Source organism: Rhinolophus ferrumequinum, chromosome 24, assembly GCF_004115265.2.
Source record: "Rhinolophus ferrumequinum isolate MPI-CBG mRhiFer1 chromosome 24, mRhiFer1_v1.p, whole genome shotgun sequence".
Lineage (NCBI taxonomy): Eukaryota > Metazoa > Chordata > Mammalia > Chiroptera > Rhinolophidae > Rhinolophus > Rhinolophus ferrumequinum.
This window is the reverse complement of record NC_046307.1, coordinates 1,002,485-1,019,500: the sequence shown is the minus strand read 5'-3', so window position 1 is coordinate 1,019,500 and position 17,016 is coordinate 1,002,485. Positions and strand designations below refer to the sequence as shown.

At 40.0% G+C, this 17,016-nt stretch overlaps 1 protein-coding gene across 5 annotated transcripts in view; it reads left to right on the top strand.

The window, feature by feature from the left end:
• NLRP3 (NLR family pyrin domain containing 3) overlaps window positions 1-17,016 on the top strand; it is a 65,763-nt gene that overhangs the window by 35,111 nt on the left and 13,636 nt on the right. For all 5 annotated transcript variants that reach the window (XM_033095765.1, XM_033095766.1, XM_033095768.1 and 2 more), the window contains 2 exons: window positions 990-1,160; window positions 2,482-2,652. In XM_033095765.1, coding sequence (XP_032951656.1) covers window positions 990-1,160; window positions 2,482-2,652 — 342 coding nt within the window. The remainder of the gene's footprint in view (window positions 1-989; window positions 1,161-2,481; window positions 2,653-17,016) is intronic.

Sequence of the window (17,016 nt, the reverse complement as noted above, 5' to 3'; positions counted from 1 at the left end):
ATGTTGTTCTTGTTCCTATGGCAGTGACAAATTGTTGTTAATGGCATGTGTGTGTGTGTGAGTGTGTGTGTGTGTGTAAAACAAATCAAGAATCAGATGATTATTATGCTGAGTGAAATAAGTTAGAAAAAGTCGAGAACCATATGATTTCACTGATATGTGGGATATAAAACTGAAAACAACAGAGGAACAAGACAAACAAAAAAACAAAAACTCATAGACACAGACAATAATTTAGTGATTATCAGAGGGTAAGAGGGGAGAAGGGAGTAGTAGTAGTAAAGGGGATCAAGTATATGGTGATGGAAGGAGAACTGACTCTGGGTGGTGAACACAGAATGTGACTTATAGATGATGTAACACAGAATTGTATACCTGAAATCTATGCAACTTTACTAACAATTATCACCCCAATAAAGTTTAATTAAAAAAAAATAAATGGTGCTGATAATACCAAGTTTGCCGGTTCGATCCCTGCATGGGCCACTGTTAGCTGTGCCCTCCTTAAAAAAAAAAAAAAAAAAAAAAAAAAAAAAAAGGAAGTAAACCAGATGGAGGTCTGGGGTTGAATCATTAAGTGGAACAGCAGGGATGAGGTTGGCAAAGAGAAGGAGACGGGTCCAAGTGCAGAGAGCTCAGCGTCCATCTGAGGGATTCTCAGCTGTTAGGGACGTGTGGCAAAGACGTGGAAGCCACAGTTTCAGTACCCTTTTCATTTACAGAATGGGTATGCTGTTCACACGTTTGTGACTTGACCTCTGTTTATGGAGGATGTTCACTGACTGGAGCTCAGCAGTTGTGGTCCCTGTGTGTCCTGGGCTGTATTGAGGAATTCTGATAAGATGACACTTTCACAAAAACGTCATGGTTTTCCTTTTGTAACTTGAGAACAAGCACCCCTGTTCAGCTGAAACCCAGCACAGACAGGAAGGAAGGCAGTCCCAGAAGGCAGCGTGTTCTGATGCTTTCTGCTTCTGCTTGGCATGAAGGTTGAGGCGCTGTTGCCTTTCCCATCACTGCTGCTTCATCGTCTCCTCGGCCCTGAGCAGCAACCAGATGCTGGTGGAACTGGACCTGAGCCACAACGCCTTGGCGGACAGTGGAGTCAGACTTCTGTGTGTGGGACTGAAGCATGCATTCTGCAACCTGCAGAAGCTCTGGTGAGTCAGAGCTAATGTCCTTTGGGAAGCATGAGCTGTGGCTGCAGTGGGCCCCGATGGCCTGGAGAGTGAGTGTGAGGATGGCCAGGGCCGCTCAGACATTCCCTGTGTTACTTCCAGGTGTTTGTCAGTAATCCACTCGGTCAGTGTTTGCTGTGGGAAAAGCCACATACTAAGCTCTGGAGGGGGTCTCAGTCAAAGGAATAGTGTTGCCTTTAAGGCAGTCACAGCCTAGCTGGAAACACAAACCCAGTGCAATGCGGTGCCCAGAAGAGTCTTGGGGCTTCACCACAAGCCCCGGTCTCCACGCTGAATAGGAAAATGGTGCTAAAGTAATACAGACACAGTATTCTGTGCACCCCTTCACTGAATGCTTTTGGAACACTTGAATTTTGAAGAAGAGAAGAAAGCACTTGAAAATGGTAGGGCTGATTTACATCCATTAGGATGGTTATTATAAAACAAAACAAAACAGACAACAAGTATTGTTGAGAATATAGAGAAATTGAAACCATCATGCATTGCTGGTGGCAATGTAAAATGGAAAGTTTGTCAGTTTCTCAAAAAAAATTAAACATAGAACTACCATATGATCCAGCAATTCCACTTCTGGGTATATACACAAGAGTTGAAATCAAGCACTCAAACATTCAAACATGTCCATAGCAGCGTGACTCATAATAACCAAAAGCTGGAAACAACCCAAGTATCTATTGATGGAGGAATGGATTTAAAAATTGGTATATGCCCACGTACAGCCTTAAAAGGATTTCTATCACACGTGGCAACATGGGTGAACCTTGAGGACATTATACCAAGTAAAATAAGCCAGACACAAAAGAACAAATTGTGCCTGACCCACTTATATGAATGAAGTTCCTAGAATAGTCAGGTTCATAGAGACAGAAAGTAGAAGAGTGGTCCCGGGGGCTGGGGGATGGGAATGGGGAATTAGTATTTAATGGGGATAGAGTTTCAGTTTGGGATGCTGAGAAAGTTCTGGAAATGGATGGTAGTGATGGCTGCACAGCAATGTGAATATGACTCATGCCACTGAATTATACACCTAAAAATGGCTTCAACGTAAATTTTATGTTGTGTTTTCACCACAGTAAAAATAAATGAGCTGGGAGGCATGGGCTTAGAAGGTGTTTGCATGATGTTACACAAACAGAAAAGGAAATAGAAAGTTAATATAGAGCTTGGATGCACTCTTCCCATGTCGGGACTGGCCTTGAGTCAGTGACAGGACAAGTGCTTCCTTGATTCACCCCAGAGAGCGTGAGAGAACTATGGTGACATTCTGCCATCTCTGTGGAAGGTTGGTCAATTGCGGTCTCACGTCAGTGTGCTGTGTGGATCTTGCATCTGTCCTGAGCACCAGCCAGTCCCTGACCAGACTCTACTTGGGAGAAAATGCCCTGGGAGACTCTGGAGTTGGAATTTTATGTGAAAAAGCAAAGCATTCGCAATGTAACCTGCAGAAACTGGGGTAAGTCCTCATGGATGTCTCAACAGAAAAGAAACTTGTCTTCAGGGATGCATTATTTGAAAAATGTCAGTGGGGGCTACTCCAAAAAAGATTAATCAGATGGAGTTGAGGGTGGAGAACAAAGGAGATGATATCTGAAGGGGTTTGAAGCTACCACCTAATACTGGCAAAGCATTTTTGACTACAGAGTTGGAACTTCTGAGTCGAAAGAAACAGGAGAGACTCTTCCTCCCAATTTCTCATTGAACAAAACACTTGCTTCTAAGACATTCACCCAGAGAGTCACCCGTTTTATGTGTGAATACTTCTGAGCCAGTCGGTCATTGCTGTACGATGTGGCCACTGCAGTGGGAGAGAGTTCTTATCCCAACACAGCGCCTTCTCTGGTTTCTGTGCATTGGTCGTTGCTCCTGCTCCTGAGAGCTCCTGGAGGAACACTGATCTCAGTCTCCAGAGAAAATACACACCCTCGCTCTTTTCGTCTCCTACCTAGGTGTCGCTAAGTCCTCAGTTAGGACTGGCTTAGCTCCTTCATCTATTTAACCACGTTGTCCTAGGGAAGGGCTGATCTGTCAATATCCCCACTTGAAGTGCAGTGCCCAGACTAGAACCCTACTCTCCTAAAGATGTGTGCTGGTGCTGCCACCTTCTGTGGCGGATACTCTATTATTGCCGTTGAAGCTTGTGACTTTCTTACGTTTTTGGCAGTCACATCAGATAATGAGTTCATGTTGGAATTTTGCAGTAAATAATAATAAAAATTCCAGGTGTCTTCTAACCCCAACAACCAATTCTCTTCAGACATGAGCTGGATGTTTTACAAGTCAGTTCAGTTTTGACACTATCTACCCAGAGTTAGCACAGACTACACATGTTAAAGGCTCAGTCTCCCAAGACTGCCCTCTCCCTACCGATACCAGATGCTAATTGTAAATGGGGTCCCCAGGTTGTTCACATTTCTTTCTGACTTGGCTATAAATGGGGGTTCCCACAACCCCCTGCTCCCTCTTCAGGTTTGAAAATTTGCTAAAATGGCTCATAGCAATCGGAGAAATTGTTATTACATTTATGCTTATTATAAAGGATATTATAAAGAACACAAACAAACAGCCAAATGAAGAAACACATAGATGATATCCAGAGGGTCCAGAGCACAGGAGCTTCTGTCCGCATGGAGCTGGGATGCTCCACCCTGTGGCCACCGTCCCAGAAAGTCTCCAAACCTTTGTTCAGGAGATTTTATAGTGCTTGATCTCTAGCCTTCCTCCCTGCACCTTCCTGGAGGTTTTGGGTGGGGCTGAAAATTCTAACCCTCTGATCACTTGGACTTCCTGATGACCAGCCCCATGCTGAGACTATCTAGGGGCTATCTAAGTCACTCTCATAGCATAAACTCAGGTGTGATCAAAAGGGGCTCCTTCAAATAGCAAAATGTGCTCCTATCACTCAGGAAATTCCAGGGATTTTAGGAACGCTATGCCTCCTCAGCTGACAGTCCTATGGGAGCTCCCTTGTAGGTAACTAACTGCTTTTCTCTTGCTGCTTTTAACATTCTTTTTGTCTTTAACCTTTGGCATTTGATTATGATGTGCCTTGGTGTGGGTCTGTTTGGGTTCATCTCGTTTGGGCCTCTCTGTGCTTCCTGGGCTTGTGTGTCTATTTCCTTTGCCAGGTTTAGGGAAATTTTTTTTTGTCATTCAACTAGGTTTTCAATCTCTTGCTCTCTCTTTCCTCCTTCTGGTACCCCTATAAGGCAAATGTTGTTACATTTGATATTGTCCCAGAGGCCCCTTACATTATCCTCACTTTTTTGGATTTTTTTTTCTTTTTGTTGTTCTGGTTGGATGTTTTCTGCTACCTGTATTTTCCAAATTGCTGATTCATGCCTTTGCTTCGTCTAATCTACTGTTGATTCCCTCTAATGTGTTCTTCATTTCAGTTATTGTATTCTTCATTTCTGACTGGTTCTTTTGTATGTCTTCTATCTCCATTTTGATGTTTCCTATCTCTTTGTTGATGTTCTCCCTGAAATCACTGAGCATCCTTATAACTAGTGTTTGGAACTCTGTGTCTGGTATATTGCTTGTCTCCATTTTGTCTAGCTCTTTTTTGGAGCTTTGTTCTGTTCTTTCATTTGGGACAAGTTTCTTTGTCTTCCCATTTTGGCTGCCTCCCTGTATTTGCTTTTATTTGTTAGGTAGGGCTGCTATGTCCCCTGGTCTTAGTGGGTTGGCCTTATGTGGTAGATGTTCCATGGGGCCAAGTGGCACAGTCTCCCTAGTCACCTGAGCCTGGTGCTCCACGTGTGTCTCTTGAGTGGGTTGGGTGTGCCCTCCTCTTGTAGTTGAGACAGTCTGCTGTTAGCACATCAATGGGAGGGACTGACCCTCAGGCTGATTGGTTGTGAGGACTGGCATTGCCTACAGTGAAGGAGCTGTTGTGCAGGGGCTGACCCCACAAAGCAGGACTCACTTTATTGATGCTCTGGTGTCAGCCGAGTCTACCCTTTGGGTGTGTCATTTGTGGAAGTGGTTAGGTGGGCTCTGGTGTGGTCTGAAGCTGGTCAATTGGTGTGTTGATTCTTAGGCTTGTTCGGAGAGGCTCTGTTTCAGGCCCAGGTCAGTCATTGCCTGTGCCCAGAAGCACTTTGTATGAGTTACAAAGTGATCTGCAAATGGTTGCCACCTGTGCTGGGTTTGGAGGTTCTTGGAGGAGGCGAATCTGTGAACTGAGGTTGGCTGTTGCTATTTCTCGGTTTGGGACTGCTTAGCATGAGGTATGGGGCATGCTGAGGCCAGATGCTGCTTGTTTGGTGTTTGTACACCTTTGAGAGATTTTAGGAAAGTCCATAGCATAAGCTGAGAGAGGCTGTTTGCACGGAAAAGCCACTTGAAGTGGCTTGGTTGGGCCTGTAAGGTGGGTGGAGCAGGGTCTCAGGGAATGACAGTGCAGGGCAAACAGTGTTAGCCAGGTTGATGGAGACTCAGATATTGTGTCACCTATTTCTGCACTCTGGGTGGGAGGGTTCAGTAAAGGAACAATGGCTTATGCCAGCAGTTCTGGCTGGGAGAAAGCTGCCCCTCCAGCCCTCACCCTGAGCCAGACAATTCAGTTCCTCCCTGTATGTCCCTGGTACCTTTCAAGCTGCTGCTCCAGTGCTGGAGCTCAGAGCAAGTGAGTCTGCCAGTGAGTGTCCGTGCATGGGCCCTTTAAGAAGAATGCCTGGGACTCCAGCAGCTCTATGTCTCACTCAGCCACAATCTCTTCTGTTTTTCACAGTCCATAACTTATAGGGACTTCTCTTTCTGGCACTGGAACACTGCGCTGGGGAGCCCAGTGTGGGCCTGAAATCCCTTGCTCCTCAGGGGGGATGTCTGCAGCCAAGATTCCCACCCCACCCCCCAATTTTTAAGCCACATGTGAGTGTGGGACCAGCCCATTCTATGTCTCCACCCATCCTACCAATTTTGAAGTGGCTTCTTCTGTAAGTCCTTAGTTATAGCACTTCTGTTCAGCTAGACTTCAGGCAGTTCTCAAAGAGAGTTGTTCTGTAATTTAGTTGTAATTTTGATATGGTCATGGGAGGAGGCGAGGTCAGCATTTACCTACTCTGCCATTTTGACCAAAACTCATGTACGATCTTTTTAATGTATTGCTGAATTTGGTTTGCTAATATTTTGTTGAGGATTTTTGCATCTATGTTAATCAGGAATATTGGCCTATAATTTTCTTTTTTGTAATGTCTTTGGTTTTCGAATCAGGATAATGGTGGCCTTATAAAATGAGCTGGGAGCATTCCTTCCTCTTGAATTTTTTGGAGTAGTTTGAGAAGGATAGCATTTAAATTGTTTTGAGTTAATTTTTTTATAGTTATTTTTAAATGAATTTTATAAGATTAGTATCTAGATTCTTTTCTCCTCCTCCTCCTCCTCCTTCTTCTTGCATGTGGATGTTGTTACAACATGATTTATTGAACAGAGTGTCATTGCTCCATTGTATTGCCCTTGCTCCTTTCTTAAAGATCAGTTGATTATATTTATGTGGATCTATTTTGGGGCTCTCTATTCTGTTCCATTAGTGAATTTGTCTATTCTTTTCCAATCCTACACTGTCCTCATTACTGTTGCTTTATAGCAAATCTTGGACTTGAGTAGTGTCAGTCCTGCAACTTCATTCTTCTCCTTTAATATTGCGTTGGCTATTCTGTGTCTTTTGCCTCTTCATATAAACCTTTGAATGAATTTGTCAACACATACACAGACACCAAACACACACACACACACACGCACACACACACACAACTTGCTGGGATTTTGATTGGGATTTGGCATTGAATCTGTAAAGCAAGTTGGACAGAACTGGCATCTTAACAGTATTGTCGTTCTATCTATGAACATGACTCATCTGTCCATTTATTTAGTTCCTCTTTGATTTCTTTCACCAGAATTTTGTAATTTTCCTCATATAGATCTAGTACATATTTTGTTAGAGTTATACCTAAGATTTTTTTTTGTGTGGAGGGTGTGCTAATATAAATGGCATTGTGTTTTATTTAAAATTCTATTTGTTTATTGCTAGTATATAAGAAAGTGATTGATCTTTTTTCTACCTTGCTATAATGGCCTTTTCATTTAAGGAGTCTTTTTTTTTTTTTGGGTCAATTCTTTCAAATTTTCTACATAGGAGATCATGTCATCTGCAACAAAACAAACAAACAAACAAAACCCCCAAAATGTCACAACAACCCCCCCAAAAACAAACAAACAAACAACTCCCTAAGAACAGTTACATTTCTTCTGTATCGATCTTTATACCTTTTGGTATTTTTCCTTTTCTTGTTTTATTGCATTAGCTAGGACTTCCAGTATGATGAAGATAAGGAGTGGTGAGAGCAGACATCTTTCTCTTTTTCCTGATTTTTGAGGGAAAATTTCAATTTTCTCACCATTAACTATGCTCTTAGAAGTAGGTTTTTTTTGTTGATATACTTTATCAAGTTGAGGAAGTTTTCTATTTTTAGTATGCTAAGTACTTTTATCATAAATGGGTGTTGGATTTTGTCAAAGGCTTTTTCTGCATCTATTGATTTGACCATGTGATTATTTTCCTATAGTCCATTGATGTGATGGATTATATTTATTGATTTTCAAATGTTAATTTATTTTTATTTTAAAAAGATTGTTGTTAAAATACAGCTAACATACAATATTATATTATTTTCAGGTATACACAATAGTTATTCAACATTTATAAACCTAAAGAAGTGATCACCATGATAAATCCAGTAACCATCTGTCACCATACTATGCTATCACAATATTATTGACATTACATCCCCATGACTTATTTGTTTTATACCTGGAAATTTGAACCTCTTATTGCCCTTCACCTTTTTCTCCCCTTTAAAAAATTTTTTCAATTATAGAGTTGACATTCAATATTATTTTATATTAGTTTCAAATGTATAGCATAGTGGTTAGACATTTATATAATTTAGGAAGTGATCTCCCTGACAAGTACCCACCTGGCACTATACATCGTTATTGCCATATTATTGATTATATTCCCTATACTTTAATCCTTATGACTATTTTGTAACTACCAATTTGTATTTCTTAATTTCTTCACCTTTTTCACCCTGTCTATCACCCCAATAGATCTAGTACCTCTCTGACATCCAGGTTGCCTTGGCTTATGTAAATAATACTGCAATGAACATATGGATGAGCACATTCCCCTTGAAGTAGCATTTGGGTTTCTTCAGATAAATATCCGGGAGTGGGATTACTAGTTCCTTCTTTGTCTCTTGTTATAGTCTTTGTTTTAAAGTCTATTTTGTCTGGTATAAGTGTTGCTACCCCACATTTTATTTGTTTGTTTGTTTCCATTTTCATGAAATATCTTAGTCCTTTACTTTTGTCTGTGTGTGTCTTTTGATCTAAAGTGTGTCTCTTGTAGGCAGCATTATGTAAGGGTCTTGCTTTCCTATCCATTCACTCACCCTATCTTTTTTTTTTTTTTTTGTAGAAATTTCTTCCTTCTCTCTCTCTCTCTCTTTTTTTTTTCTAAAGATTTTATTGGGGAAGGGGAACAGGACTTTATTGGGGAACAGTGTGTACTTCCAGGCCTTTTCTTCCCCAAGTCAAGTTGTTGTCCTTTCAATCTTAGTTGTGGAGGGTGCCGTTCAGCTTCAAGTTGTTGTCCTTTCAGTCTTAGTTGTGGAGGGCGCAGCTCAGCTCTAGGTCCAGTTGCCGTTTTCTAGTTGTAGGGGGCACAGCCCACCATCCCTTGCGGGAGTCGAGGAATTGAACTGGCAACCTTGTGGTTGAGAGGATGCGCTCCAACAAACTGAGCCATCCGGGAGGCAGCTCAGCTCAAGGTGTTCAAACTTAGTTGCAGAGGTGGAGCCCACCATCCCTTGCGGGACTCGAGGAGTTGAACTGGCAACCTTGTGGTTGAGAGCCCACTGGCCCATGTGGGAATCGAACCGGTAGTCTTCGGAGTTAGGAGCATGGAGCTCTAACCACCTGAGCCACCAGGCCGGCCCACTCACCCTATCTTTTGAATAGAACATTTAATCCATTTACATTGAAAGTAATTGTTGATAGGTATGTAGTTACTGCCATTTTATTATTCATATATATTTATTATTATTATTTTTCATCTTAAAGAAGTCCCTCTAAGATTCCTTGTAATACTGGTTTGGTGGTGATGAATTCATTTAGCTTTTTCTTGTCTGGGAAGCTCTTTATCTATCCTTTGATTCTAAATGATAGCTTTGCTGGGTACAGTAATATTGGTTGTAAGTCCTTGCTTTTCAAATATTTTGAATATTTCCTGCCAATTCCTTCTGGCCTGCAAAATTTCTATTAAGAAATCAGCTGACAGTCTTATGGGGGCTCCCTTGTAGGTAACTAACTGCTTTTGTCTTGCTGTTTTTAAGATTTTCTCTTTGTCTTTAACTTTTGGCATTTTAATTATGATGTGTCTTGGTGTTGGCTTCTTTGGGTTCATCTTGTTTGGGACTCTCTGTGCTTTCTGGGCTTGTAATTTATTTCCTTTGCCAGATTAGGGAAATTTTCTGTCATTATTTTTTCAAATATGTTTCAATTCCTTGCTCTCACTCTTCTTCTTCTGGTAGCCCTATAACACAAATGTTAGTATGCTTGATGTCCCAGATGTTGCCCCTTAAACTCGCCTTAATTTTTTGGATTCTTTCTTCTCTTTGCTGCTCCGATTGGGTATTTTCTGCTACCTTATCTTCTACATTGCTGGTTTGATCCTCTGCTTCATCTAATCTACTGTTGATTCCCTGTAATGTATTCTTTATTTCCATTACTATATTTTTTATTTGTGACTGGTTCTTTTGTATATTTTCTATCTCCATTTTTTTATTTCCTCTCTCTTTGTTGAAATTCTCCCTGAGATCGCTGAACATTCTTACAACCAATGTTTGGAACTCTGAGTCTGGTAGATTGCTTGTCTCCGTTTTGTTTAGTTATTTTTCTAGAGCTTTGTTCTGTTCTTCATTTGGTATAAGTTTCTTTGTCTTCCCATTTTGGCTGTCTCCCTGTGTTTGTTTCTATGTATTAGGCAGGGCTGCTATGTCTCCTGGTCTTAGTTGAGTGGGCTTATGTAGTAGGTGTGCTGTGGGGTTCAGTTGTGCAGTCTTCCTGGTCACTTGAGCCACACACTCCAGGTGTGTCCCTTGTGGGTTTTGTGTGCCCTCCTCTTGTAGTTGAGCCTTGGTTGTATATCAGTGGGAGAGATTGACCCTCAGGCTCATTGGTTATGAGGACTGGCTGTGACTATAGTGGAAGTGTTGTTGTGCAGAGGTTGATCCTACAGAGCAGGATCTGCCTCAGCAGGGCTCTGGTCCTGCCCAACACCCTCCTCCCCGTTGGGTGTGTCATTCTTGGATGCTCCAGCTCATTTTGAAGCCATGGGACCACCTTGGAGGGCATCTGCTGAAGGTCAAGTGTAGCTGCAGCCCATACCCCACAAGGGGCCACCTGGCAGGAGCCACAAAGAAATCCGCAGATGGCTGTGACCTGTGGTGTGCTTCGAAGTGCTTCAAGAGGCCAAGCTGAGAACCGAGGCTGGCTGCCACTAGTGCCAGCTTGAGGCTGCTAAGCCAGAGGTACAGGACACGCTCAAGCCAGAAGCTGCTTGTCTGGGTTCTATGAACCTTTGAGACACCCTAGGAAAGTCTGCAGCTTCAGCTAAGGCAGCCAGCTTTTTTTAATAAGAAAAAGCTCCTGGAAGTGGCTTCGGTGTGCCCGAAAGTTGGATGGGGCAGGGTCTCGAATCACCAGGGCATGGTGAAGGAAGGCATTAGCCAGCTTGATGGAGACTCAGAGAAGGCAGCCACCTGAGTCAGCATGCTGGGAAGGGGGAGGGCTCAACAAAGAAACAATGGCTTCCACGAGCTCCTCTGTTCAAGAGAAAGCCACCTCTCCAGCTCCTATCCCAAGCCAGACAACTCAGTTCTTTGCCATATGGCCCTGCCAACTTTCTAGCTGCTGCCCCAGTGCTGGAGCTCAGAGTGAGTGATTCTGTCAGTGAGCAAGTCTGTGCATGGGCCCTTTAAGAGTAGCCGCTGGGACTTCAGCCTTTCCCTGTCTCACTCAGTCACAATCTCCACTGCTTTTCATAACCAGAAATTATGGGGACTTCTCTCCCCAGCACTGGGCTGGGGTGGGGCTGGGACCTCTTGCTTCTCCGGAGGAAGGGGAAGGGGAACCTCCACAGCTGAGATACCCTTCCCAATTTTTAATGGTCGCACGCGGGTGTGGGACAGTGCCTGTTCTGTATCTCTTACCCTCCTACCAGTCTTGAGGTGGCTTTTTCTGCATGTCCTTAATTGATTTTTAAATGTTGATTTAGGTTTGTATACCTGGGATAAATCCCACATGGTATATAGTTCTTTTTACACATTGTTAGATTTAATTTGGTAATACTTTGTTGAGGATTTTTGCATCTAGGTTTGTAAGAAATACTTGTAATTTTATTGTAGTGTGTTTGTCTGGCTTTGATATTAAGGTAACGCTGACCTCAGAATGTGTTTGGAACTGTTCTCTCTATTTCTCTTTTCTGGAAGAAATTGTAGAGAATTGGTAAAATTTCTTCTTTAAATATTAGTTAGAATTCACCACAGAAACAATCTGTGTCTGGTGCTTTCTTTTTTGGAAGTTTGTTAATTTTTCATTCAATATCTTTAATAAATAAAGGCCTATCCAGGTTGTCTATTTTTTCTTGTGTGAGTTTTGGCAGATGTCATTCAAGCATTTTTCTATTTTGTCTAGGTTATAAAATTTGTGGGCACAGAATTTTTTCTAGGATTTCTCTATTATCCTTTTAATGTTCTTGGTACCAAGAGAGATTTTCCGTCTTTCATTTCTGATATTAGTAATTTGTGTTTTCTCTCTCTCTCTCTTTTCCTTTGTTAGCCTGGCTAGAGGTTTATCAATTTATAGATCTTTTTCAGTAAACCAGCTTTTGTATTCGTTGATTTTCTCTATTAATTTCCTGTTTTCAATTTCATTGATTTATGCTCTATTTTTCATTATTCCCTATCTTCTGCTTACTTTGGATTTATTCTGCTCTTCTTTTTCTAATTTTCTAAGGTGGAGGCTTAGATGATTGACTTTAGGTCTTTATTCTTTTCTAATTTATGCATTCCATGCTATAAGTTTCCATCTAAGCACTGCTTTTCCTGCAGTCTATAAATTTTAATAAGTTTTATGTTCATTTTCATTTAGTTCAAAATATCTTTAAATTTCTTTTGAGATTTCTTCTTTCATGGATATTTTATTTAGAAATGTGTTGTTTAGTGGCCACATACTTTGGAATTTTCCAGCTATCTTTCTGTTATTTATTTTTAGTTTCATTACATTGTGGTCTGATTTCTATTTTTTCAAATTTTAAGGTATTATTTATGACCCAGAATGTGGTCTGGCTTGGTGAATGTTATATGTGAGCTTGATAAGAATGTGTATTCTTCTGTTGTTGGATGAAGCAGTCGATAGATATCAATGATAACCAATTGATTGATAATGTTATTGAGTTCAACTGTGTCCTTACTGATGTTCTGCCAGCTAGATCTGTCCATTTCTGATAGAGGGGTGTTGCAGTCTCCAACAATAATAAATCCATCCATTTCTCCTTCCAGTTCTATCAGTTTTTGCCTCACATATTTTGACTGTTTTTAGGCACATATACATTAAAGATTGTGCAATATTGTGGTTTATAAAAAATATATATTTGGTCATTCAGATGACCAAAAGATATTTCTCATATATATTTGGTCTTTGTCTACAGTTCCTGGCTCACAGCTCCCCAAGCCCTTGGAATTTCGTAAGTGTTGAGAGAGATAAATGCATCTTTTGTTATGTTAATGAAGCAACTTTTGGAAAGCACCTACCGTGTTTCCCTGAAAATAAGACCTAGCCGGACCATCAGTTCTAATGCATCCTTTGGAGCAAAAATTAATATAAGACCTGATATTATATATTATATTACATTATTATATTATACCCAGTCTTACATTATATTAAAACAAGACCAGGTCTTATATTAATGTTTGCTCCAAAAGATGCATTAGAGCTGATGGTCTGGGTAGGTCTTATTTTCGAGGAAACATGGTAAGGATGGGGGCTGGTTGGCAGTGGAGCCAATAAGCAGTGTTGGAACTTTCATTCTTACTCCCTGGCCTCTGGGGAGGGAAATGGGGCTGGTGATGGAGTTCAATCACCAATGGCCAATGATTTAACCAAGCCTGTGTCATGGAAGCTTCATACAAATCAGGGTTCAGGGAGCTGCTGGGGTTGGCGAACACATGGAGATGCACGGACAGTGTTGCACCTGGGGAGGGATGAAAGACCCTCGCTCCTTCCAACACCCCTTGCCCTGTGCATCTCTTCCGTCTGGCTGTTCCTGATCCCATCAAAATGAAGTAGTGACCTACTGAGTAACATGTTTCTCTGAGTTCTGTGAGCTGCTGTAGCAAATTAATGGAACCCGAGGAGGCGGTTGTGGGAACCTCTGATTTATAGCTGGTCAGTCAGAAGCACAGGTGACACCTGGACTTGTGACTGTCTGAAGTTGGGGAGTTGGGGGTGCAGGCTTGCAGGACTGAGTCCTCAGCCTGTGGAATCTGATGTTTTTGGGTGGATAGTATCAGAATTGATTGAATTATTGGACATCCTGCTGGTGTCCGAGAATTGTTTGTTGATGTGGAGACCACCTCCCCCATGTTGGAAATTCGATCTCAGAACACCTAAAACAGATTGTTATGTTTCTTGGAGCATTGACCCCTTTTATCATGTTGTAATGTCCCTCTTTATCCCTGATAACTTTTGTTGCTGTGTAGGCTGCTTTGCCTGAAATTAATATAGCTATTCCTGCATTATTTTTTATTCTTTAAATTTTAAATACATTTCAAGCTTTACTGAGATATGATTGACCAATAGAAATCATGGACATTTCATATGTACAAGATGATGTTTTGATATGTGTATACATTCTGAATTAATTTCCACAAACAATATATCACCTCACATTATTACTTTTCTTTTCTTTTTCTTTCTATTTTTTTTTTTTGTTTTGAGATGAGAACACCTGAGATCTACTTTCTTAGCAAATATCAAGTATACAGTGTATTGTCACTAACGATGGTCGTCGTGCTGTGCATAGGTCTCCGGAACTTGTTCATGTTGTAAACTGAAAGTTCGTGCCTTTAAATCAACACCTCCCTTTCCCCCTCAGCCTCTGCTAACCATCGTTCCACTGTCACTATGAGTTTGACTTCTTTTTTTCAGATCCCACATATAGGTGAGATCATACAGTATTTGTCTTTCTCTGTCTGACTTAACCTCATTTAGCATAATGTCCTCCAGGTTCGTACAGGTTGTCACAAATGGCTGGATTTCCTTTTTTATTTAAGGCTGAATAATTTTTCATTATATATGTATTTGTATACCACATATTCTCTGCTTTCTTTCTTTTTCTCTGCTTTCTTTTGGTTAGTCTTAGTATGGTATACCTTTCTCCATCCTTTTATTTTTTTCTATCCGTTTACTTTTAATCTGTATGTGTCTTTACGATTAAAGTGGGTTTCTTGTAGATAACATATAATTGGCTTTTATTTTTGGTCCACTTTATAATATTTGTCTTTTATCTATCCATAATTTTGTGGTTTTATTTCTGGGCTCTCAATTCTATTCCATTGGTCTATGTGTCTGTTTTTCTGCCAATACCATGCTGTTTTGATTATTGTAGCCCTGTAGTACAAGCTAAAGTCAGGGAGTGTGATACCTCCAGTATTGTTCTTTTTTCTTAGGATTGCTTTGGCTATTCGGAGTCTTTTGTGGTTCCAAACAAATCTGATGATTTTTTGTTCTATTTCTTTAAAAAATGCCATTGGGATTTTGATGGGGATCGCATTAAATCTGTGTATTGCTTTGGGTAATATGGCCATTTTAACTATGTTGATTCTTCCAATCCATGAGCACCAAATGTCTTTCCTTTTCTTTGTGTCTTCTTCAATTTATTTTAAAAATGTCTTATAGTTTTCAGCATATAGGTCCTTCACATCCTTGGTTAAGTTTATTCCTAGGTATTTTATTCTTTTTGCTGCAATTGCAAAAGGAAATGTTTTTTTAAATTTCTTTTTCTGAGATTTCATTGTTAGTATATAGGAATGCAATGGACTTTTGTACGTTGATTTTATAGTTGGTAACTTTACTGTATTCATTGATTGTTTCTAATAGCTTTTTGGTGGAGTCTTTAGGGTTTTTTATGTATTCCATCATGTCATCTGCAAAGAGTGACAATTTAACTTCTTCATTCCCAATTTGGATGCCTTTTATTTCTTTCTTTTGCCTGATTGCTCTGGCGAGGACTTCCAACACTATGTTGAAAAGCAGAGGTGATAGGGGACAGCCCTGTTGTGTTCCTGAACATAGAGCAAAGGGCTTCAGTTTTTCACCGTTAATTATGAGATTAGCTGAGGGTTTGTCATATATGGTCTTTATTATGTTAAGTTATTTTCCTTCTATACCTATCTTATTAAGTGTTTCAATCATAAATGGATGTTGTGTCTTGTCAAATGCTTTTTCTGCATCAATTGATATAATCAATATTTGTCTTTTAATTGATTTAGACCATTGACATTCAAAGCAATTATTGATATATTTGCATTAATATCTATCATATTTGTTCCTGTTTTCTACAGAGGGTGCCAAGACAATGTATACACATTTTAAGAAAGGAAAAAAACTGTATTAAAATTACGCCGATGGTAATCACTTTGAACACCTCTTGTAATTGCAGAAGTCAAAGATGACTTGTATTCATCTTTTGTTATTGGTGTATACCGAGTATGACAATTTTAACACAGGTTTTCCTTTCTTAAAATGTGACTACATTTCTTTGGCACCCTCTGTATATGTTTCCCTTGTTCTTTGATCCTATGTTTGTCTTCTTCTCTTTTTCTTCCTTTTGTCATTTTAATTGTGTATTTTATACGATTTTATTTTCTCTCTTTTCTTAGCAACAAATTACATTAAAAAAAACAAACCTGTTAGTTGTCCTAGCATTTTTAATACACATTTACAACTAATTCAAGTCTGCTTTCAAATAACCTTATACTGCTTCACAGGTAGTGTGAGGACCTTATAATAACAAAATAATTCTAACTCCTCCCTCCTGTCCCTTGTATCATTGCTGTCATTCATTTCGCTTTTTCGTAAGTATACACGTAAGTAATATACACATCAACAAATGATCGAATACATTGTTTCTATTATTATTTTGAGCATTGTGCTGTTTGATTAATTAAGAATAAGACAAATAAAAGTTTTTATTTCACCTTCCCTTATTTTTTTCTGATGCTCTTCCTTTCTTTCTGTACATTAGACCTATATTATTTTCCTTCTCTCTAAAAAACTTTTTAAAATGTCTGTTGTAATGTGAGCTTATTGGCAACAATTTTTCTCAATTTTTATTTGTCTGAGAAAGTCTATATTCTTCTTTCATTTCTGATGGATAATTTCACAGGGTAGGTGTTTTTTCTTCTTCTTAACACTAAATATTTCGCTCCATCCTCTTCTTGTTTGCATGATTTCTGAGAAGTCAGATGTAATTCTTATATTTGCTCCTCAATAGATGAAGTATTATTTTTCGCCTCTGACTTCTCTCAGGATTTTTCTTTTATATATGATTCTCTGTATTCTAAAAATGATACGACTAGCTATAGCGTTGGTTCTCCCACATTCCCTACCCATTTTGGTCTTCTCTGAGCTTCCTGGATCTGTGGTTTGGAGTCTAATATTAATTAATTTGGGGAAAATTCTTGTCATTATT